At 38.3% G+C, this 24,404-nt stretch overlaps 1 protein-coding gene across 2 annotated transcripts in view; it reads left to right on the forward strand.

Moving 5' to 3' along the window:
- The window catches only part of KDM3B (lysine demethylase 3B), a 61,465-nt gene that overhangs the window by 1,514 nt on the left and 35,547 nt on the right, over window positions 1-24,404 (forward strand). The window contains exons 2-7 of one of the 2 annotated variants that reach the window (XM_058541144.1): window positions 12,559-12,726; window positions 15,895-16,008; window positions 17,059-17,164; window positions 18,737-18,861; window positions 21,063-21,137; window positions 23,775-24,374. In XM_058541144.1, the coding sequence (XP_058397127.1) occupies window positions 12,559-12,726; window positions 15,895-16,008; window positions 17,059-17,164; window positions 18,737-18,861; window positions 21,063-21,137; window positions 23,775-24,374 (1,188 nt within the window). The remainder of the gene's footprint in view (window positions 1-12,558; window positions 12,727-15,894; window positions 16,009-17,058; window positions 17,165-18,736; window positions 18,862-21,062; window positions 21,138-23,774; window positions 24,375-24,404) is intronic. The other variant, XM_058541153.1, reaches the window with a different exon arrangement.

A 24,404-nucleotide genomic window follows, 5' to 3' on the forward strand; every position in this document is an offset into this window, starting at 1 on the left:
AGGTGAGGAAGAGGATTAAGAAGGGGATTTGGATTTAAATTCCTCTGCGTTTTCTTTAGAAGATTGCTTTCTAGGTTGGGATGGGGAGAGGTGTCCCTCTCAGACCCAATGATCTACCCTCTTGAATGCAGAACATATTTAAGAGCCACCATTATATGCATAGTTTGACCAAAGGCGTGGTCTGTCCTAGCTTTTCAATGGAATTTTATATTCTAGTTGTTTCCTCCATCAGATGAATTGCTAATGAGCTCTGCACCTGAAATGGCTACCCATTCACTTCGTTGTTTGCTGGACTCCCTAAGGGCAGAGGTGTTTGAAGCTCACTGAGGTGCTAGACACCTCCTAAGCTAAATACTGAATAATTTTACCACTGGGGCCATGGAATTGGTTTCTCAAGCCAAGTAAAAAGTTGCAGTGATTCTTGGAAATTAAAGCAAAGTGTTCATTACAACTGTGTTGAGGTCTTGCATGGACCTGTGTACATACAGAAGCAAAGGCAGATTTGGGTTTTGAGAATACATTTATGCTTGTCTTGTATGTATACCGAGGGACGTAGATGAGAAAACAGCCACAACAAAACTTGGAGCCTTTAGAATTTTTCACCAGCTTGCAAAATTGCTCAAGAATTGCTGTTGCTGTGATGAAGTTCTATTAATGACAGTGACTAGTATATGATCAGAACTGGCCGTTTGTTTTCCTTTTTCATTGAAGAGATTTCCTTTGGACCCTAGGCATGTGGGCCTTTCCAATTTGCACCACACACCGTAGTAAACACAACCGTGTTCCAATCAAAAGTGTTCTTCCTGTACTCAAGGGTGGAGTTTGCAAGCAGCTGGCCTGTGATTGGGCAGATTTTCATTCAGTTATGTTTAAGATGTTTTCAGGCATGCTTGGCTTTGAGTAATGCGTAGCAGGGCGCCCCCTGTTAAGGATGAGTAATTGAGGGTTGGATGAATGAGTTTGTGAAGTGATTGAAAACACTTCTCGATTGTAGGCTCCATTAATACCCTCTTTCTAAATACTTTTTGATCCAGAAATCTTTCAAAATATATTCCGGATCCCTTTTTATGCATCCTTTTTTGGAAAACAGTACCAAAGCCATCTGCTACCTTAAGGTGAAATATGAAAAAAGGAAAGTCAGGATCCTGTTGATTGGGAGTTTTGTTGATAAGGGTTTGATAGGTGGGCATCTTCATCAAAGCTATGCTGACAACTACTGAGATTTTTAGATGAAGTCGGAAAACCTTTTTTCTCTCTCTCTCATGGAATTGAGCTTTATTTGTATTTCAGAATAAGCCTGTTATGTTTAAAAAAAAAAAATCTTGTTGCAAAATTAGTTTCATACATTTATCTCTAACTCTTCTTCTCTAACTCAGTGTCCTATTTATGTTCCTGAATCATTATTGGTCCATATAAGTTGCAGAATGCTTGGGACCTTCACATATGTAGGTGTGGTAGATAAAACAAACACACAGACCAAAAAAACATGAATTTCCCTTTTTTTGTTATAAAAGCAAAACTTACATTTTGCAAAATGTCAACCAAAACTATACACAGAAAAAGCCAACAATCTCCATCCTTCACCAGCTCTCACTTACCAAAGAAAGCTTTGTTCATCTTTCTTAACACTGATACAAAATAAAAAATATAAAAACATTCATCCATGTACAAAGGGTTGCTTTTTGTAAGCAAATGGTATCATACTGCACAATATCTGCAGCCTGCTTTTTTTCTTTTTTCTATTTAACATTATACCATGGGCATCAATACCTATAGATCTTACTCATCCTTTTAGATAACTATATTTCATAGACTGGATGTACCATAATTTATTCAGTCATTCCCCCTTATGATAGATATTCATGTTTAAAAATTTTTTTGCACTACAAACAGTGCTGCAGGTAATGTACAAATATTTTTATGTAATCATAGTTTTATTTCTGTACTTTAGCAATCCTGTTGGATTAAGGAGTGTATTTTTTATTTTATTAGGTAATGCCAGGTATTTTCTAATAAGATTGTAGCATTTCATACTCCCACCAGCAGTGACGCACACAGTGCATGTTTTCCCTCACCCTTGCCATCGCTAGTGTCATCAGTCTTTGTCATTTTTGGCAATCTGATGGGCGAAAAATAGTATCTAGCATTTTCATGACTCCTAGTCTTTTTCTGTTTATTGGCCTTTTACATTTCTTTTATGCCCATTTGAAAAAATGGGACTTGTCTTATCACTCTGAACGAGTTCTGTGCATATTAGCGATGTTAACCCTTTTACCTGTTAAGTGTGTTGCAATTATCTTCTCTCATTTGTCTTTTGACTTTGTTTGTGGGTTGCTTTGCCATACAGAAAAATAAAATTTTTGTATAATCATATCTCTTAGACTTTTGTTAATGGCTTCTGGGTTTACTTGCTTGGGAACAGCTCCCCCATCTTGAGCCTGCATAATATAAATATTCTTCATATTTTCTTTCCATATTTTCATTTATATTTACCTTTAGATCTTTGGTCCATCTGGAATATTTTTGTAAGCGGCATGTGAAGTAGGGGGATCTAACTTTTTTCCTACTGAGTAAACAGTTGTGGCAGCACCAATGTTATTAAATAAACCATCCTTTTCTTGCTGTATGGTAGAGTTAAATCATGCTTTTAGTAGCATTGATTTTTTTTTTTTGAATGTATATCTTAGCTATCTCAGCTATCCAGAACTTGTGAGAGGAATGAAAGCATATCTGCCTTATTTTTTTACCCCTTAATCTTTCATCTTTATCCGAAGGAAAGGTGGACTCTAAAATACTCCTTTCCTTTGATTCAAGATAATGTAATAATTGTAGCAGTGTCTGGGCTAGTACCATGTTTCTTCTGTCTGGGAGTCATCCAAGAGGAGTGAAAGCCTATCTGCTGTATTTTTTTACCTCCTCCTCCTACCTTTCCTTTTTGTCTCAGGTTAGGTGGACTTTAAAATACCTCTCTACTTTGTTTCTAGATAATGTAATAATTATAGTCAGGTCCAGGATATTACCATGTTTCCAGTGTACAATCCATTATTATTTATTCTCAAGCTATGTTCAAACAAACATAGAACTTCAGCCCTAATTGAAATAGGAGTTTTATGGCTTTTAATGATTATCCTTAAGTGTCCTTTTCTTGCTTATAATTCCAAAAATTAAATAAAAATCTGAGTGACATCATGATATCTTATGCTCTGTTTATTAAATAGAATGTTTTTCAGTGTATGGTTTAGAGAACTTTATATGAAAATGAGATTGTATAAAAGAATATATAACATTTAAGTGTGAGCCCCTCTAAGTACACTTTTCATTTTAACTCCCCTCTTACAGCAGGAGGTCTGTTTTTGGAATTTTGAGCCACCTCTGAGTTTTTTAGGCACTCAAGTGCTTCCTATAGTTTTTTTTTTTAAGTTTGTCTTATTTTATGTGTTTGTATGTGTGTGTAATTTTTAATAGCTCTATCTTAATTTGTCTGCATTCTTTTTATTTCAGGGCTGTGCAATATGTCCACCAGTGATCACGTTATATACTGGTTATTTTGTCCAACCTCCTCTCTCTTTACTACACAATCAGATCTTTTCTCTTAATTACCCATTTGTTTCTAAGAATTGCTTCTCTAACTCCTCACCTGCCAAGGGCTCATTCCCTTCTTTAGTGCTCACTTGCTTAGTTCTCATCCCCAGCTTGTTCTGGTTGATTTAGTTTCCCCTCCAACCCCCTAAATGGTGGATAAGTAAATGGCCTTTTCTGTTAGTGATTTTCTCAACAACAGCTGGGGTGGGTTCCTGTAGGCTTTGCTTCCACGAGGCCTGGGGGACACAACACCTGTTGCTGCTTCTCAGTTTTCCACTGCCTTTGACAGGTTGGTGGTTTTTAAGCCCTCCCCACCCCACTATCCCTATTGCCAAAGTGTCTTTTATCCTTGGTCTGTAGATGGGTAAAACCTGCCTGATTGTCTAGTAGTGACTCATGTAGTGTGACCTCTCTCAGTTTTGCAAGGGCAGAAAACTCCGTTTTTTTTTCTGTGTCTTCAGGGGTAATCGAGCTCTAGGGGACTGATTCTCACTAACCAAACTCTCTGGAGGCTAATTTGTAAATCCACATGTAAGGTTATTAATTTACAATGGGAGATATACCTATCCAGAGATCTGCACAGAGCCGCCTCCTGGTATACTCAAGAGACCAAATTAAGAAGGGTCCTTGGTGTGCAAAGAATCAGACAGGGAAGAATCGGTGTTGCCTAAAGGCCGTTGCCAGTGGCCCTGATTTGGTGATCCTCCATTGCTTTGTTTCCCCTTTACTCTTTGCTTTTAATGTTGTCATCCACCAAAATCCTATAAGGAGAAAAGAAAGCCTGTCCGTTGTAGGTTCTACCACCTCTATAAAGCCTGTCTGAATCCCCAGCATGTTATTTTGTCTTTGTTCTTTTAGCATTTTCTGGATACCTCTTTTGGAATATTTATCACAGTTTTTCTTGTAGATATGTAATAAGATGTATAGCTTATCTCCCCTACTAGATTGTAAGTTCATCAGTAACAGGGAACCCATGCATTTTTCTATCATTTTAAAAGGCCTTCTCTGACCACCCTATCTTAAAAAGTAGAATATTTAGAAGCCACTATTAGGTTGTTAACTTTCACTTCTGATTTATTATGGAATTTCTACTCTATGACCCCTTGTTATAAGGTATTTATAATTGATCTTTAAGTTTTTTTCTTTTATATATTTTTATTGATATGGACTCACTACTAATTTTTTTGTCTTGACATTATTGGAATCATATTTGGGACCCCAGTCCAAGGTGCGTTGTCCATAGGTTTTGTGATTTACATCTGGATTGTTAGATTAGAAGCATTAAATGTTTTATTTTTCTGATTCTCAAGTAATGCATGCCTATTATACAAAATATAGAAATTATTTTAATAATAAAATAGCCCCTGTAGTGTCACAACCTACTAGAAACTGCTGTTTGTATTTTGAGACATATTCTTCTAATCTTTTTTTAGAATTGTTAAAAGTTGAATTCATACTGTATTTTCAATTTTGAGTTTTACTTTGTTACTTAAAAAATTATTTTCTTGTATTCCTAAAAACTCTTGTATTATGGGTGATTTTAATTTTCATGGTGCTCCTTCTGTATTTTCCACACGTAAAATGTATTGCTTTTGTAACTGAAAGGAAATAAATACTCTGTAAGAAAATCTTATACTTTTTATTGGCTGGATAATTTATTTAACTGTTCCACTTTCATTGGATACTGAAATTGTTTCGGAGTTTAGGCTTTATCAGTAGTGCCATAATGAGCATTTTTGTGAATAAAGCCTTTTCTGTGTTTAGGGTTATACCCCAGTATTGTTGCCAGGAGTGGTATTATGGAGACACAGAGTATGCACATATTTAAGATTCTTTTTTTTTTTTTTCTTCTGAGGAAGATCAGCCCTGAGCGAACATCCATGCCAATCCTCCTCTTTTTGCTGAGGAAGACCGGCTCTGAGCTAGCATCTATTGCCAGTCCTCCTCCTTTTTTTCCCCAAAGACCCAGCAGATAGTTGTATGTCATAGTTGCACATCCTTCTAGTTGCTGTATGTGGGACGCGGCCTCAGCATGGCCGGAGAAGCGATGCGTCGGTGTGTGCCCGAGATCCGAACCCGGGCCACCAGTAGTGGAGCCCGCGCACTTAACCACTAAGCCACGGGGCGGCCCCAAGATTCTTGATGTATAGCAATTTTTTTTTTCTTTTTTAAGTCATACCAATTTATAATCTGACCAGTAGTATGAATTTGCTTAAGGAATGCATGTTTATCAGGAGTCCGTGGTCTTCTAGGCATTTTACGCTTTTATTTCATTTAATCCTACCAGCAATCCTTTGAGGTACTTACTGTTCCTATTTATAGGCAAAAGAAGTGAGGCTCAAAGAGGCTAAAGAGTGGGGAAGTTAGGATGCAAATCCAGATCTTTTTGATTCCACAGCCCCTAGAAGTATATATATATATATATATGCTTGAGTTTTTCTTCCGCTTATCTGTATGGTATTCCAGTACTTAAACATTTAATTTATTGAGGATGTTAGAAAGTAGGAAAAAATTGGGAATAATTGTTAGAAAGCTAGAAAGCTCTCTCTTGATCAAAGGAACCATAGAGAGAAGATTATTTTTTATTTGAAAACAGCAGTATTCTAGACATGTACCATTCCCCACCTTGGCTGTCAAGATGTCCTACAGTTTTGTAAAATCATTTGTAACAGAGTTCATATTTTGTTTAGAATGTAGGTAGGAAATTGAAAGAGAAAATTTAGGAACCTTGGGAGTTAGTCTTCCATTTCCCTTACCCTCTCAAAATCATCACCATATCCCATTATTTTTATCTCTAGTTTCTCAAATACACTTTCCTTTCTATTCATACAGTCTTGTTAGTTTAGGCTTTTATCATCTCTTTCCTGGATTATCATTGCTTTGTAATTGGCCTCCCTGCCTCTAGTTTCTTCTCTCTCTAATTTAACTTTCAACCTGATCCCAAAGGTAATTCTTTCCTTTTTAAACAAACGTTAATTATATAAGTAATATATGAATACATACTTTAAAGAAAAAAAATATTTACTAAGGCTAAAATATTATTTCCTCTCCTATCTCAATCCTCCTCCTATTCCCCCCATCCCCCCCAAAAAATCTGCAACTTGCTTTTTTCTGTATAATGTATCTTAGAGATCTTTCTACGTTAGTCTATTAGATATATCTCATTTTTTAAAACTTGTCTGTATTATTCCATAGTATGAATAAAGTGTGTTTAGCCAGTCACCTAATTATAAAACACTTTGTAATTTCTATTTTGATTTCCTGTTTAAACTGAGTATTGAGAAGTTCTTTTTCCCCAGGTGGCATTATCTTTCTAAAACATATTTTATCATGTCTTGACCCTCCCCCCTTTAAAACTGTCAATGGCTCTCCCAAGGCCTATAGCAGGCAACATAAACTCTCATGTGTCCAGGGACCAGGCTTGTAAGAAACAGCTGGGTGACAGACCAAAGGTTGTAGGCGGGATTGGCAACTGGAGAGTGTACACACTGCCTAAAGATGTCCAAATACACAGTAAAACAAACCAACAAAAAACCACTCTCCTGGCCAAACAAGACACCTGTGCCACCAGGTTTCAATTTATCATCTATTAACATGCTGGTCAGAGCCCTTTACAGCTTACTTACTAGCCTCCTTCTCCTCCTAGAATACTCTATCTGCTTTATGTTTCTCTGCCTTTACACCTGCTGGAAAGTCTTTCTCCTTCTCTGCCAGAAGAATGCAGCTTGTCCTTTAAGACCCTGGTTATATACTACTACCTTTTCTGTGAAACTGTTCTAATTTCCCAAGGCAAATGCCCTCTCTAGCCTAATACAGCATGTTCAGATCTTTATTATTGCCCTCATTGCATAGGTCTGTCATAATTTCTATACCTCTCTGTTGGCTCATGTAGGTTGTGAGTTCCTCCTAACCTTATTCACCTTAATATTCTTGGTCCTGGCAAGTGCTACACGTTTATGTAAGAGGTGTTCTATTTTTGTTGAGTGAGTGGATAAACAATTTTATTAATTGTAGTAAGAATGGCCTTGGGGAAAACCAGAATCCATACTGGTGATTACGTGATAAACATGAAGGATTATATTACTCAGATTACTACCATCTGATTTTATCAAACTTAGGGTAACTTATTTGATTTTTTAAAGAATTTATTTGATTTTAATGTAAGGAAAATGAATGTAAATCACATATAGACCATAAAAGGAATTTTGAAGTGAAAGCAAGAATTTTACCACTAACTCTCCTTAACTAATGAAATATTTTACATCTAGTCCTTGGGTTCTAGCTGTAGCATGTATATTACTATGTGCTACGTTTACTCTAATAGTGGAAATTTTTAAAAGATCTTTTTAAAAAATCAAACTGTTTTAGTCCTGTTCTGTTCAGATTATCAACCTGCCTTAATCATTTCTGACTCAATCCAACCACTACTATTGCTTTTTGTTAGTTTATATCCCTCCTTCCTCTCCTGTGGCCTGGCCACTACCATTTTAAGAGTTCACTACTTTGAGCCGAACTGATTCTTTATCTTATATGTTCTAACTCCTTCCATTTCTCTAGCTAGGAAATGATGCACAGTGCTAGGGCCCAGAAATAAGCCTTACTGTTGGGAGTACATATTTACATATATCTACATTCCATATCGCTCTCAAAACAAATTCATACTGTTATCCTGGAGTTGTTGCTTGATCCCATAATGTGTAACACTGTGGTTGTTGTCAAGTTAAACACTTTATTCCATATCCTTTGCCCAGGCAGGTTAAGAGATAATTGTGCTTAAATTAGGTGAAATCTGGCTTCCAAATATTTCACCTTTTCCCTGATGTTTTCAGATATGTGATGATAGGATTCCTGAATATTAACTTTTTAATTTTATTTATTTATTTTTTCCCCCCAAAGCCCCAGCAGATAGTTGTATGTCATAGCTGCACATTCTTCTAGTTGCTGTGTGTGGGACGAGGCCTCAGCATGGCCGGAGAAGCAGTGCCTCGTGCGAGCCGAGGATCCAAACCCGGCCACCAGCAGCGGAGCGCGCACACTTAACCGCTAAGCCACGGGGTCGGCCCTGAATATTAACTTTTTAAATGTTCAAGTTCTTATGTGCAAAGAATAAGAAGTCACAGCTTTAATACAATGGCTTCTTTTAGTGTTCTTGTATTTATGTATTGGTATGACTTAGAATTTTGTGACTCATGTTGATTTTTAACATGGTCGGGCTGGCTCCATGGCTTAGCGGTTGGGTGCGCGCACTCTGCTGCTGGCGGCCCAGGTTCGGATCCCAGGCACACACGACGCACCACTTCTCCGGCCATGCTGAGGCCGCGTCCCACATACAGCAACTAGAAGGATGTGCAGCTATGACATACAACTATCTACTGGGGCTTTGGGGGAAAAATAAATAATAAAAATAATAAATAGAATTATTAAAAAAAATAAAAACGTGGTTGGCAGATTAGAACTGCAGCATGGGGGCCGGCCTAATGGCACAAGCGGTTAAGTGCGCACGCTCCACTGCGGCGGCCCGGGATTCGCCGGTTTGGATCCCGGGCGCGCACCGATGTACTGCTTGTAGAGCCATGCTGTGGTGGCGTCCCATATAAAGTAGAGGAAGATGGGCACGGATGTTAGTTCACGGCCAAGCTTCCTCAGCAAAAAGAGGAGGATTGGCATCAGATGTTAGCTCAGTGCTGATCTTCCTCACACACACACACAAAAAAAGAACTGCAGCATGGCACCTAGCTGTCTGTCACCAAGGAGCCTCAACCTCTGGTTTTCTAAGTGATGCCGGGTAGAGTACTGTGTCACTCAGGGTCAGACTCAGCCTGGGTACTGAACACTCCATGCTCCTTTCCATGGCTTGCTAGGTCTTGTCTGTCCTCCAGCTATCACCTCCTCCTGACATCAGTTATGTAATAGCACCACTCTTCTCCTAGTCCCTGGTTCAAAATCTGACTCATTTTGAATTTTCCCTTACCCTTATATCCAGCCAGTCATCAGTATATCCAGCCAGTCATCAAGCTTGATTATAGGACCCTTGGATTCTCACGAGCAAGAGTCACTTCCTTCCTAGTCTCACTGCTCCCACTCTAGGTCATTTAAAAACACCCCCTACTACCCCTCACCTCCCCCCGGCCCCAAACTTTAACCCGTCTACATCCACCACTAGCTAGCTGAGTTTTCCTAAAACCAACTGCTCTATTCCTATCTTGACCTCCAGTAAAAACCTTTCACTGGCAGTTACACATGTACACGCACACACCTCCCATGGGCAGCTGGATGGAGCCCAAGTTTTTTATCCTAATATTCAAGGTCTTCCACATTGACTCTTAGTCTTCTTAGCCTCGTCTCCTACTCCTTCTGCACAGTGTGCTACAGCTCCTGGCCATCCTAGAACTTGACTGGGACTTTTCTTGGCCTCAGCCCATATCAGTCTCTGCACACCTGAAGTGATCTCTCCTGCCTCTGAACATCCCCATAACTTTTTTTTTTACTTTATTTCTGTTTATCTTATGGTATATTATTTTTGTGTGTGTGTGAGGAAGATCAGCCCTGAGCTAACCTCCGTGCTAATCCTCCTCTTTTTGCTGAGGAAGACCGGCTCTGAGCTAACATCTATTGCCAGTCCTCCTTTTTTTTTCCCCCCAAAGCCCCAGTGGATAGTTGTATGTCATAGTTGCACATCCTTCTAGTTGCTGTATGTGGGCCGCGGCCTCAGCATGGCCGGAGAAGCGGTGCATCGTGTGGGCCGGGGATCCCGAACCCGGGCCGCCAGTAGTGGAGCGCGCGCACTTAACCGCTAAGCCACCGGGCCGGCCCTCTTATGGTATATTATTGCCCAAGTAGTGCTTTGCAAATGACCAAACGGCTTCGGAATCTATTACTTTAATTTTCACAGGCAGTCTGTGAAGTAAGACAGACACATAGTCTTATTACAAGGGAGGAAACCAAGGCTTGAGGAGGAAAGAGTGGCTTGCCCAAGTTTTGCAGTTAATAGAGAGTGGAACTAAGACTCAAATCCAAGCCTCCTAGAACATAAGCCCCAAACTTTGTTCATTATGCTGCTACTACTACCTTTCTTGGTGCCCAAGTCTGCACTTTAATGTAAGTTTGAATACATCTCTTTCCAGTTGCCTGAAAGTTACTCAAAATTGTGTTTTATTCCTCTAGAGCATATATGTATATATGAGTGATCCTATTCATATGTTAAATATATTGCAGTTCAAGGTTCTCTTTCTCTGTAAAAATCATGCTTCCCCTTCCTAAGCCTTGTTTCCCCATCATTTTTTTTTAAGTAGAAGTGAAGCTTACTTGGTATATTATAAATAATAAAACTAGAGCTTTATATAATGAATTTAATTTCTGGAATAACTTCAGCAATGCACTTCAATTTACAAGTATTTATTTCCTCTGAAGAGAATAAGCCTAATGCTAGGCTACTGAGCAGTGGTTCCACACTTTTCAAGTATAAGTATCCTGAATTTTCTTATAGTTGTAACTATAATTCTGTGTTGACTGAATGAGAACATATATACCAACAAAAGCTGTTATGAATTCAGTAATAATTTTAATGGATTTGAATTTTATTCATTGGATCATCTACATATATTTGAAAAATAATAGTACATACATGTTCAAGACCTAGGATTCAAGTCTACAGGAAATGCTTGGTGCCCCCTAGTACTTACAGATCTTCCTAGTAACTCCATGATTCCCAGTTGGAGAGTCACTGCTGTGGGGATTCTCATTGTTGCCTTAGGAAGCTTCATATGAGAAATTTCTTATAGAGCCAAGTGGTTGGAAAAGCATTGCTTCCCTGAGTAATTACTTTGTTTTCCTCTTAGACAGTGAGAACTATGTAACTGACCTCTCCATTTTCAGATTGGCCTTTAGGAAGCTCAGAGCCAAATATATCACTCGATCATATGGCTGCATAGATCCTTAGTGCCTGCTTAAGTTTTCTCTTTTCACACTTTGATAGTGACTGTTTGTTGTAGTTTGCTTGGGCCTGATTTTTTAATTTATATTTTATCATTTTATTGCATATGTTTCCCAAAAGCCAGCTAACATTCTTTGAAAATGAAGTGGGATGTAAATAAATACTCTAGCCCTTCTTCTGTGATCAGCTATGTTTTAGGCACTGGACATATCTATTCTAAATATTGATACCTATATGCATATGTCTTGCTCTTTATGCTGTGTTGAACATGCTCAGAAATCAGAATTTATATGGAAAAGCCAAACCTAAGCATACTATTTATTAGAGAAATGTAGCTTCATTTAATATGAATTACTTTCAAAACTCATTATAATATCTACTTAAGTATATCTCAAAAAGTGGAGTGTCTCTTCTGGGAGGAAGCAAAGCGTTGTTGTGACGACAGCATCTCTGCTAGCAGATATGAGATCACTGCTGGCAGTGATACTTAAAAAAATCCACACACAGGACTAGGAGAGCAACTATTTTTTTTTCAGTGTTTATCTTTTTGAATTTTGAACCATGTGCATATATCACCTAGTCAAAAAAAATTTTCAGTAGAAGTCATTTTCAGTAGAAGTGGGAAAAATTTCTCTTCCTACCTATTAGACTATGAGTTCCTTGAGACCGGGAAATGTACTCGATTCCTCTCTGTATTCCTGAACCCAGCACAATGCCTTATATGTATAAGCCCCCCGGCCCCTCAGCCAGTGTGCATAGATGTGAACTGGAAACGAAATTTCAGTAGAATCACGGCTAGAAATTACTGACTGAATAACTCATGCACCCTTAACTCTGTTCCCCCTTTTCAGAATGGGGCTGAGACCAGCTTCCTGGCTTTGAAATAAGATTGATTTTAATTGAAATCCATTAAAAGAACTTAAAAACAAGTTAGTAGAATTTTTCCTAGTTGTTCAAAACAGGGGGTTTATGTTTGTTTATATATTATAGTGTGGGATTTTTCCAAATGTGACCTCCAAACTGTTTTTTATCTCTTCTGGCAGATCTTTGTAGAATTTGATGGCTGTAACTGGAAGCAACACTCCTGGGTTAAAGTTCATGCCGAAGAAGTTATTGTGCTTCTGCTGGAAGGGTCTCTAGTATGGGCGCCCCGGAAGGACCCGGTCCTTGTCCAGGGCACTCGAGTCTCAATTGCACAGTGGCCAGCCCTGGTGAGTGACTTTTATTGGCCAGGAACTTATTTGGGCTTTACTCCTATACTGTAACTACGGTATTTATCCAGCAGCTGAACTCTTTAGAGTTCCGAAAACTCCATGATTTGTCCTTGACACACTTTTATTCTGAAGTTACCGAAGCAAAAATTGGGAGAGATCTTTTCTCATGTGTCTTCTGAAACTTTTTTTTTTTCTGAGGGAGATTCGCCCTGAGCTAACATCTTTGCCAGTATTCTTCTATTTTGTGTGTGGGTTACCGCCACAGCATGGCTGACAAGTGGTGTAGGTCCGTGCCCGGGAACCGAATCCAGGCCACCGAACTTAACTGAACTTAGGCCACGGGGCCAGCCCCTGAAACTTTTTACATTAGATAATACTTGGTACTTTTTGTTGCTAAAGAATTTTTTCACCTTTAGTCTTTTCTTATAGTAAGGTTATGAAACGATGTTTGTAATCCTTAAAGTCTTTTTTCCCCATAGAAACTCTATTTTATTTTTTTTCCAGCTTTATTGAGATATGATTGACATATAACCTCGTGTAAATTTGTGTACAACATGATGATTTGATATACATATTTTTTTAAATGATTACCACAGTAAGGTTAGTTAACACATCCATTGATTCACATAGTTAGCTTTTGGTGTGTGTGTGAAAACTCGTTAAGATTTACTCTCTTAGCAACTTTCGAGTATACAATACAGTATTGTTTTTTTTGTTTTTTTTGTGAGGAGATCAGCCCTGTGCTAACATCTGCCAATCCTCCTCTTTTTTTTTTTTTTTTTTTTTTTTTTTTTGCTGAGAAAGACTGGCCCTGGGCTAACATCCGTGCCCATCTTCCTCCACTTTATATGGGATGCCGCCACAGCATGGCTCACCAAGCAGTGCATTTGTGCATGCCCGGGATCCGAACCGGCGAACCCCGGGCCGCCGCAGCGGAGTGCGTGCACTTAATACTTGCACCACCCGGCCGGCCCCTACAATACAGTATTGTTACAGTACTGTTAACTATAGTCACCATGTTGTACATTAGATCCTCAGAACTTACTCATCTTATAACTGAAATTTGTACCCTTTGACCACCTTCATCCGTTTCCCCCATTCCTCCCTCCCCTGGCAACCACCAGTTACATTTTACTCTATATCTGTGAGTTCTCTTTTTGCTTGAGGAAGATTAGCCCTGAGCTAACATCTGTGCTAATCTTCCTCTGTTTTGTACGTGGGTTGCCACCACAGCATGGATTGATGAGTGGTGTAGGTCTGCACCTGGGATCTGCACCTGTGAACCTGGGCCGCCAAAGTGGAGCACGCCAAACCCAACTACTGTGCCACTAGGCTGGCCCCAAGTTTGGTTTTTTAAATTCCGTATATAAGTGAGATCATACAGTATTTGTCTTTTTCTGTCTGACTTATTTCATTTACCATAATGCCCTCAAGGTTTATCCATGTTGTCATAAATGGCAAGATTTCCTCCTTTTTAATGGCTGAATAATATTCCTGTGTGTATGTACACATATCACATTTTCTTTATCCGTTCATCCATCACCAGACACTTAGGTTGTTTCTGTGTCTTGGGTATTGTAAAAATGCTGCAGTGGACCTGGGGGTGCAGATATCTCTTCAAGATAGTGATTTCATTTCCTTCATTTATATGCCCAGAAGTGGGATTGCATATAGTAGTTCTTTTTTTTTTTTTTTAATAATTTTATTTATTTGTTTTTCCCCCAAAGCCCCAGTAGATAGTTGTATGTCATAGTTGCACATCCTTCTAGTTGCTGTATGTGGGACATGGCCTCAGCATGGCCGGAGAAGCGGTATGTCGGTGCACGCCCGGGATCCGAACCTAGGCCGCCAGCAGCGGAGCACGTGCACTTAACCACTAAGCCACGGGGCCGGCCCGCATATAGTAGTTCTATTTTTAATTTTTTGAAGAACCTCTATATTGTTTTCCATGGTGGACGCACCAAGTTACATTCCCACCAACGGTGCACAGAGGTTCCCTTTTCTCTGCATCCTTGCCAGCACTTCTTATCTTTTGTCTTTGATGATAGCCATTCTAACAGGTGTGAGGTGATACCTTATTGTGGTTTTGATTTGCATTTTCCTAATGATTAGTGAAGTTGAGCCCCTTTTCATGTACCTATTGGCTATTTGTATATCTTCTTTGGAAAAATGTCTATTCAGGTGATTTGCCCATTTTTTAATCAGATAATTTGTTTTTTTGCTATTGAGTTGTATGAGTTCCTTATATATTTTGGTATTAACCCCTTATATGTGATTTGCAAATATTTTCTCCCTTATGTTGCCTTTTTATTTTATTGATAAGTTCTTTTGCTATGCAGAAGGTGTTTAGTTTGATGTAGTCCCACTTGTTTATTTTTGCTTTTTTTGCTTGTGCTTCAAGTTTTTTTTAATTATTAATTTTTGTTTTCTGAAGTCAGACAAAATACACTATAAAGTTTAATTCTGTGAGTATCCATTTGTTTCTATCTATCCTGTTAGCAAAGCATAGGCATAAATGGTTACATTTTTTTAAATCTAACTCTCCTATGGCTAACCAAATTAAATAAATAATATTCAAAACACATCTTTTTTACCTATTGATTATATGTATCATCAATTACTAAACTGTCTTTGTTCATTTGTTTTTAAGGCCACTTTCCAGTTGAACTTTTAAAGACTCAAATGGATATGGGCCCCTGGGTGACTTTTGTAGGCTGTTTATTTATTCATAGTAATATGAATTTACCCATGCATATTTATACCAGTGATTATTTTAGAAATCTCACAGAGATTTCAGGAGTTCTAGAGATGATAATGTTGTAACTCTTTATTCTGGGAATTTATTGTAATTTAGCCCTCTTGAAGCCTGGCAAGATCAGTCAGATCCCTAGAAAAAAGGAGGAATTTCTCATTCTTTTTATCCTTTTTAGCTGTAAATAAAAGTATTGAGCTGACTTTCTGCTCTAGTTTGCTTTCTGTGATTATTTGAGGGGCAAATGCTGGATTGGGAATGTTTCTAAGGACCTATGCTGTAGTTTATCTGTATTTACTGGGGTGAAAGATATATTAATGATGAATATTTTCTTTGAAGTTAGAGATTCGGTTGAATTGTTATTTATTTTCTTGTCCAAGATCTAATAAAGTTCTTGTCGTCGTACTTCACAGACTTTCACTCCCCTAGTAGATAAACTCGGTTTGGGTTCTGTGGTTCCAGTTGAATACCTTTTGGATCGAGAGCTTCGTTTCCTGTCAGATGCTAATGGGTTACATCTGTTCCAGGTACTTAACATTTAGTCTAGTCCTAAACTTGTTTCTCTCCTTGCTAATTTCTTTGTTGATTATAAATATGGTGTTTCCCCTTTTCTTTTAGCATTGAAACAAGTACTTCCTCCCAATAATTTGTTGTGCTTTTTATAGTTTCTCTGCTCCCTTGAAAAGTGGGTTTGGTGGCTGAACCTTCTTTCCTCTTCTACACACCCCCACCCCACCCTAAAACCACTTAAGATTTAAGACCACAATTCTAAGGATCTCCTCAGAAGAGGTGGCTTCCCAGAGGTGGCTGCTTCTATAACTTGAGTCTGAGGAGGCCTATACTTATGTCAGTGGCAGGGAGGCTGGGAGTTTGGGTGGTTCTGAGCTATATTAAATATCGAAGAGCTTAGGTATAGCTTTAGTTACAAAGAAAAGGGTTAAGTTAGTAATTTAAGCAAATTTGCTCCTGAGTTTGAGTTGCAGAATTTATGGATGGTAATATTTATTTCTCACTTGTAAGAATTGTGTCTGAAGGTTAAAAATTCGGAGACTTCTAAGAGTTTTGCTGTCTTATTGAGGCAGCTAAGAGCAGTATTTCCTAAACTGAAATATTAGTGATAATTTCTTTGTTGATATATCTTCCTCTCTTATTAGGCCTCACTCCCTCTCACCGACTTTGCTTTATTCATCTTTGTAATCCTAGTTCTTATATGAGTAGGCACTCAGTAAATGTTGGATAAATATCAAAATAAACAAAAAGATTTACATTGAATAAAATGTTTTGTGGTCAAATAAGTATGATAAACACTGACCTAATAGAGTTCTCTCTTACATGTCTTCTCAGAGCCTTTAATATACTATTGTGTATAGAAAGATATAGTATATAATATTTCCTAAACCTAATTGATTCTAGCATCGTTATTTTTTGCAGAGCATCTCATGAGATTAGGGTTCTACAGAACATTCTTTGGCAAATGCTGATATAAAGCTCTTCAGGAGTATGATTTTTCTCATTTGGTTAGATATTATTGCTGTTCATTTTAATATTCAGTCGTTTTCTTCTTTTATCTTTACCAGATGGGAACAGATAGCCAAAACCAGATTCTTTTGGAACACGCTGCACTGAGAGAAACAGTTAATGCTTTGATCGGTGACCAAAAGCTACAAGAGATATTCAGCCGAGGTAAGAACAGGTAGTCTTCTGTCCCTGAATTCTGAATCAGGTGTGTGCTCAATGTTGAAATACAACTCTAAACATTTGTGCTTGTCTTCTTTTTGTGGGTAGAGTCAAGAGTATCTCTAGTTAGCTGGATCTCTAGAATAGATTGGAAAAATAGGATCTTACTCAGACCACTGTTTTCTCTTTATATTATATTTCATAATATACAGTTTTGTTGTGAGTTTTGTTTTGTTGTTTTTCTTTCATTTCCTGAATATTCCTTAAGGACTAATGTGCTAGACATGATGTTAAAGTACTGGGGATATAACCATGAGCTGGAAAATCTCTGCCCTTGTTGAGCTTACTATCTGTAAGGTTCTCAAATTCTAAACACCATTAATACCAAGAAATAACAACTGAGAGTGCAAGGTATGTTCATAAAGGAAGTTTTCCACAGACTCATTCACATTAACAGCATGTTATTTTTTAAGAATGAAAACAAAAATGAATTATTAGCTTTTTCTAGTTCAGGTATAGATTTTGACCAAGATTCTACACAAAGGGTAGACTATTGCTTCATTTATCCTTCCCTGCATGTTGTACATCCATTCCTCTTTCTTTCTGAGACTCATGATAATCATAATTTTCAGTGAAATAGGGTCCTTGATTCTCTTTTGTCAAACTAAATCTAAACAGGTAAAAGTAGGAAAAATAGGCCTATTTAGGGAAGGAGAATATCAAGATAAAACAATGTCTTCAAGGAAAGGATGGAGGAAGAAAGAAATGTGAGGGAAAATTGATAGGAGAGAGAAGAAAATTGAGTGGACAAGATGAAAGGTGGAGGTGTATATGAGTATGTATAGAAAAATTAAGGAAGCTTAATTATAGCTTTGAGAGAGAATTTCATTTAAGTAATGATTTAGCTGTATAGTCTCAAATTTATAAGATATGCAGGAGAGAGAAACTGTCCTTTTTGGCTGGCCAGCTGAAATTGCAGGGGAACATTACCTGCTGATAAAGTAATATCTTTAAAACTATGTGTTCCTAGGAAGACAGGTGCTATATTTGTTCAGACTATTATTAGTGCAGAGCCTGGAAACACCATAAATTGAACTCTCCACCTACCACTATTGAAAGTCAGATAGCAGAGCGTAAATGGTTATATATCATTCCTGTGATTGCTTAACAAAATAATACATTCAACTTACTGACCTCCCGCTTTTTATATATATGTCATATAGATCTGAGTACATTTTCATAGTACCTGTAGTTTTTGATTTGTAAGTTTCCTTTCTCTTCCCTATATTACTTCTCAAATTGGAAGATTGAGATAATAAGGTGGAATCAGAGGGCTAGGAGATTCCAGAGAATCTCTAAAAAATACAGAATTTACAAAGGTCACTGGGAAAGGCTATTTATGTTTTGTTTTTAAATCACTGAGTATGGTAAATCTGAAATTGCTCATTTATTCAACTCCATACAAGAGGACTGAAAGGGCCAAAAATTTACATGGTAGAGTTTTCCTTCTGCTTTTAGAAACAATCATGAAATGTAGCTTAGTCAAAAATATTAAATACCGACTGATCTCTCCTTTAGGTCCCTACAGTGTTCAAGGTCACAGGGTCAAAGTGTACCAGCCAGAAGGGGAGGAAAGTTGGCTCTATGGTGTTGTAAGCCATCAAGACTCCATCACTCGTCTTATGGAGGTGTCTTTAACTGAGGTGAGGCTGTGTGTTATTTCATCTGAGGTCCGTCCATCCCCTTACAGAGGGTGGTGTAGAGAAGAGGAGCACTTCACTAGTGTAAGAAGACATGGGTTCCATCTCTGGCTGTATCACTGAATGTCTGTATGACCTTGAGAAAGGCTCTTCAACTTTCTTAGCCTCAGTGTTCTCATCTGTAAGTTAGAGGTAATTAAGTAACCCTCCACTGACCTCACAGCACTGTTTTGGGAACTGAGATAATGTGTTTGAAAATGCTTTGAAATCTGTAAGACAGCATACAAATGTGAAGTGGTATTATCATTTTATCATATTTATAACATTTTTAGTAGTTAAAAAATCTAGTCAGCATTTGCTTCTGTAATATTTATGCCACTCTCCCTTAGATACTGAAAAAATGAATTTTTCTAATGAAGTAAAGAGAAAAAACATAGCATCTAGAACTACCTGGAGAATTGTCTAGGAAAAACAATAAATGAGTGTTTTGAGGCAAACAAATATTTATTTATGATATCTTTGAATTGGTTTCAGACTTGCCCTTTAGCAGTCACATGCAATATAAGCATAAATGATTTTACTTATTTATTGGTTTTTAAAAAATTATTAAATTAATTAATCTTCATTTAAAAATTTCAAATGATGGGGGCCGGGCCAGTGGCACAGTGGTTAAGTGCGCGTACTCTGCTTCGACGGCCCACGGTTCGCAGGTTTCGGGATCCCAGGTGTGCACCAACGCACCGCTTGTCAAGCCATGCTGTGGCGGCGTCCCATATAAAGTAGAGGAAGATGGGCACGGATGTTAGCCCAGGGCCAATCTTCCTCAGCGAAAAAGAGGAGGATTGGCATTGGATGTTAGCTCAGGGCCAGTCTTCCTCACCAAAAAAAAAAAAAATTTCAAACGATACACAGATATATAAAGTAGATATTGAAAGCCACCCCTTCCCCTAGACAAATATCACTCCCTCAAATGGTAACCACCATTAACAGTTTGGTATATATTTCATATTCTTCCAGATATCTTCTGTGTGTGTATGTGTATAATATTTATATATTATCTATTTGTATGGTAATTATATAAATCACACTTTATTAACTAATGGTATCATATGATACATATAGTTCTATAATTTACCTTTTTTACTTAACTGTAAATTATCAATATCTTTCTGTGTAGATATATATAGAAATCTGCCTCATCCTTTATTTTAAAAGATGCCTACTATTCCACTGAATGGATATATCATAACTAATTTAATCTAAAATTGATGGACATTTAAATCTTTGCTAGTATTTTCACTAATACAGATAATGCTATGGTGAATATCCTTGAACATATGTCATTGTACACTGTTTCACTTTTTTTTTTTTTTTTTTTTTTGACGAAGATCAGCCCTGAGCTAACATCCATGCTAATCCTTCTCTTTTTGCTGAGGAAGACCGGCTCTGAGCTAACATCTATTGCCAATCCTCCTCCTTTTTTTTTCTTTTTCCCCAAAGCCCCAGTAGATAGTTGTATGTCATAGTTGCACATCCTTCTAGTTGCTGTATGTGGGACGCGGCCTCAGCATGGCTGGAGAAGCGGTGCGTCGGTGCGTGCCCGGGATCCGAACCTGGGCCGCCAGTAGCGGAGTGCGCGCACTTAACCACTAAGCCACGGGGCCAGCCCATCACATTATTTATTGGAATAAATTCCTAGGTGTAATTGGTAGGTCAAAGGATATGCACATTAAATCTGACAATATCTGTCAAACTGGCTCCTCCCGAAAGCTTTTATTCTTTAATTATAGAGTGGTGCTTTTAATGATTATTGGTTCTGAAGCTTTTGGGTTTCTGTAATTAAATGTAACAGAATGTAAGAACAGAAATGTAACAGAATAGGAAGATTTTAGAGATGCAGAATTTGAAATTAACATCCCTAAACGAGACACTTGGGCATTGAACTCAATTCTTTCATTCATTCATTTAACAAATATTTGCGTGCTTACCACATTCCAGATCTCGTTTCAGATGTTGTTATTCTAGCAGTGAATGAGATAGTAGAGATCCTTGCTCTCATGGAGCTTTCATTCTTGCAGGGGAGTAGAAACAAATGAGATAATTACATACATTAGAAAAATACATAATTATGTCTTTGGTGGACAAGGCATTAAATCTTTTTTCCTCCCTTTTTCATATTTTCTGCTATCTTGCTCCTACTCTAGAGTGGTGAGATCAAGTCCGTAGATCCCAGACTGATCCATGTGATGCTGATGGACAATTCGACGCCTCAGAGTGAGGTACAGTAATGGGCTGAGACTCCGAGCAGACTCATGACCTCACATTATCTTGTTATGTAGATTCCTTATGTGTGTGTTATCCATGGATGCCCTTTGGATTTCAGCTCTGGCCACTGTACATTTCTTGCTGTCTCCACCATCTTGTCTAGTTAAGGGAGGATACTCAAGAAAGAGACCTAGTCTGAGCAAACCTTTTTAATCATGGCTATGTTGCCTAGCCATTTTAAAATCCATCGCCTAACTATTTCTTCTTATATTCTTTTAGGACAGGTATATTTGAAAGATACAGTAGACAGTACAGCTGTAATAAGCAGTAGTAATATTCACGACCTATCCAGTAATAAGAAAAGGAGAAGCTACATCCTCTTTTTCTTTCCGTTAGGTGGTAGAGAGCTCCAATGGAGTCTGAAATTCCATATCCCAAGAAGAATCAAATCAAACAGGTGCCTCGTTCAGTGCTCAGCACACAGTGGATTACTCTATAATTGCTGTGAACCATACCAACTCTTGGTTCATTCTGAATTATCATAGCCCAAAAAAGATAGTTTATAAATTAGTGCCTGAACCATTCAAGGAATCCTGTGTGAATTTCCTTCAGTGGGACATTGACTAGGACAGCCAGCTGTGCACACATTCCTCATAGTCTCTTAGCGCCTCTGTAATATTGCTGTCTTGGCCACTCCTACTAAGTATACAGTTTTCCTCATCTTTATCCAGTCATTCTTGCCTTGATAAAACAAGATCAGGGTAGGAAAAGAAGATTCAGTGTTAAATTTAACAGCTCTACAACGTAGTATATTATCACACATGGGATAGATCTCTTGACTGTTTACATACCTGTTACTTTGATGGTGTGTTGGGTCCCTTTTTCATTCTCTTCCTTATTTAATTCATTCATTAAGCAACTATTATATGCCATGTACTATTCAGCTGGCCAGATATTGCTAGAGAATACTGGTCTCAGTGTTCTAGGTTATCTACTCACGTGTGAGCAGCTTGCCATAAGTAGGACACACATATAAGTTGTTGCTCAGGAAGATTGCTGTGAGCCAGGTTCTGCAAGTTGGCTGGATGAGTTAAAAGTGAGATCTGTGGTTTTCAGCAGCAAATGTTGATTTTTCCCTTTTCCGTTTTGCCATGATGTGACTATCTTCTTAGCTAGCAAAGTACAATTATTATTGACAGTTCTGCCAAGTTTTCCAGTAACCCTTCTTAGAGATCCATAGTCCTTGAATGAGTGAGCAAGAAAGGAGAGATTTCATTGATCATACTTAAATAGTTCACAGCAGTGAAAACTAAGTGATGATAGAGGTTGAAGAGAGGATAAAAAAGTTTTAAAGGAGCAAATGAAAATAATTCTTAGCAAACAGAAACAATTCTTGAGTGAAAGACTCAGAAACTTTGATATTACCAAAAGTATGGGGGAAACAAGTAAATCTTGAGCTTTGGTTAAGAGTTATAGAAGGAAATTAAGGGTGAAAAGATGGAAATGAAGGCAGCAAAAGAAAAATATAGAAACTAGAACTGGCAAGAAGAAATATAAAATTTGAAAAAGTTTGTTATAACAGCTATAATAATTACAACAAAGATACAGATCTGCACAAAGAAGCTATAAATACTCAAGAGGAGTAAGAGTAGATTAATTAAGTCAGTAAATATTAATGGCTAAACAACTGTGTGTCATTAGCTTATTGCCACCCCAACACATGTTGTCTGAATAAAACTATCTGAAAGTTATCTGAACAAAGCTAAAAATAAAGCTGCTTCATGGTGGGATACCAATCTAAGAATGTTCCAGATATAAGTCCTTGCTGCACAAAGATTGCTTGAGACAATGTTAGCTGTGTCCTAAGTCCCCCTCCCCTTGTCCTTCTCGAAGCAGGAGTTTATTCATAGACACCAATTGCCCCTTCTAATCCTGTATCTTTTAAGGTTATCTGGCCTCTCAAATAAGGCATAAGTAAGATTTCATGAGATAGGCTAAAATTATTGGAAGAGCCAAGAGATTTGGCTGTTTGGTCTATGGTAACCTGCTTTTTTTGCTTTCCTCTGTCTAAGGCTTTGAAATAAGATCTAGAGATTGATTGCATCTTTATGGTGTCCATAAGAGCAATCGAAACCTGTTTCTCTTGGGCTCACTTTTTCTTAGGTCACAGACTCACAAATGTTGGTTTTCCTATTGTTAAGTTGTCACCAGTTTTTAGTGACTTTTTATTTCAATACTTGAAATGCCAGTTTCTGTCAAACAAAGAAATAAATATGAAATAAAGCAGACTTTTTTCATCAAGGTGCAAATGAGCCCCCAGCCTACCTCTAGCAGTCTATTTTGTAAAAGAAATTCCACAAATTTTTAAAACCTTCAAAAAAGTCCATTTGAGGAAGTAGTACATTTTATTTAAGGGAAAGTTTGCCAAGTAAGGTCTAGTAACCATTATCGTGAATATGTATGTATAAACTGAGTCACAGGAAGATTGGAGCTTTTTGACAAAGGGGATGTCTTAGAGCTGGCATTGGAACTTGGCAACCTGTGCCTGCTTTGATTGTCTGCTTCTAGAGGTAGGAAAGAGCTAATGGTTTATGGTTTTCACAGGATGGAAGGTCCATTGTAATAAATCTTTTTTGAATTTTGTTTTGTAGGGGGGTACGTTAAAAGCAGTAAAATCTTCCAAAGGAAAGAAGAAGAGAGAGAGCATAGAGGGGAAAGATGGCCGGAGGAGGAAAAGTGCTTCGGACTCTGGGTGTGACTCTGCATCAAAGAAATTAAAAGGAGACAGGGGTGAAGTAGACAGTAATGGGAGCGATGGAGGTGAGGCGAGCCGAGGGCCCTGGAAAGGAGGGAATGCCAGTGGAGAGCCAGGGCTGGATCAGAGAGCCAAGCAGCCACCGACTACATTTGTCCCCCAGATAAACCGCAACATTCGCTTTGCCACTTACACCAAAGAAAACGGCAGGACTCTGGTGGTGCAGGATGAGCCTGTAGGTGGAGACACACCTGTACCTTTCACTCCATATTCTGCAGCCACAGGTCAGACACCTTTGGTCCCAGAGGTGGGTGGAGCCGAAAACAAAGAGGCAGGAAAAACACTGGAACAAGTTGGCCAGGGCATGGTGGCTTCAGCAGCTGTGGTCACTACCGCCAGCTCCACCCCAACCACGGTGAGGATCTCAGACACTGGCCTTGCAGCAGGGACTGGGGCAGAAAAACAGAAAGGCAGCTGGTTGCAGGCCCCAGGAGAGGTGAGTCGTTTCAAGGGCAGATTTGCGAGA

This window comes from Diceros bicornis, chromosome 1 (genome assembly GCF_020826845.1).
Source record: "Diceros bicornis minor isolate mBicDic1 chromosome 1, mDicBic1.mat.cur, whole genome shotgun sequence".
Classification (NCBI taxonomy): Eukaryota; Metazoa; Chordata; class Mammalia; order Perissodactyla; family Rhinocerotidae; genus Diceros; species Diceros bicornis.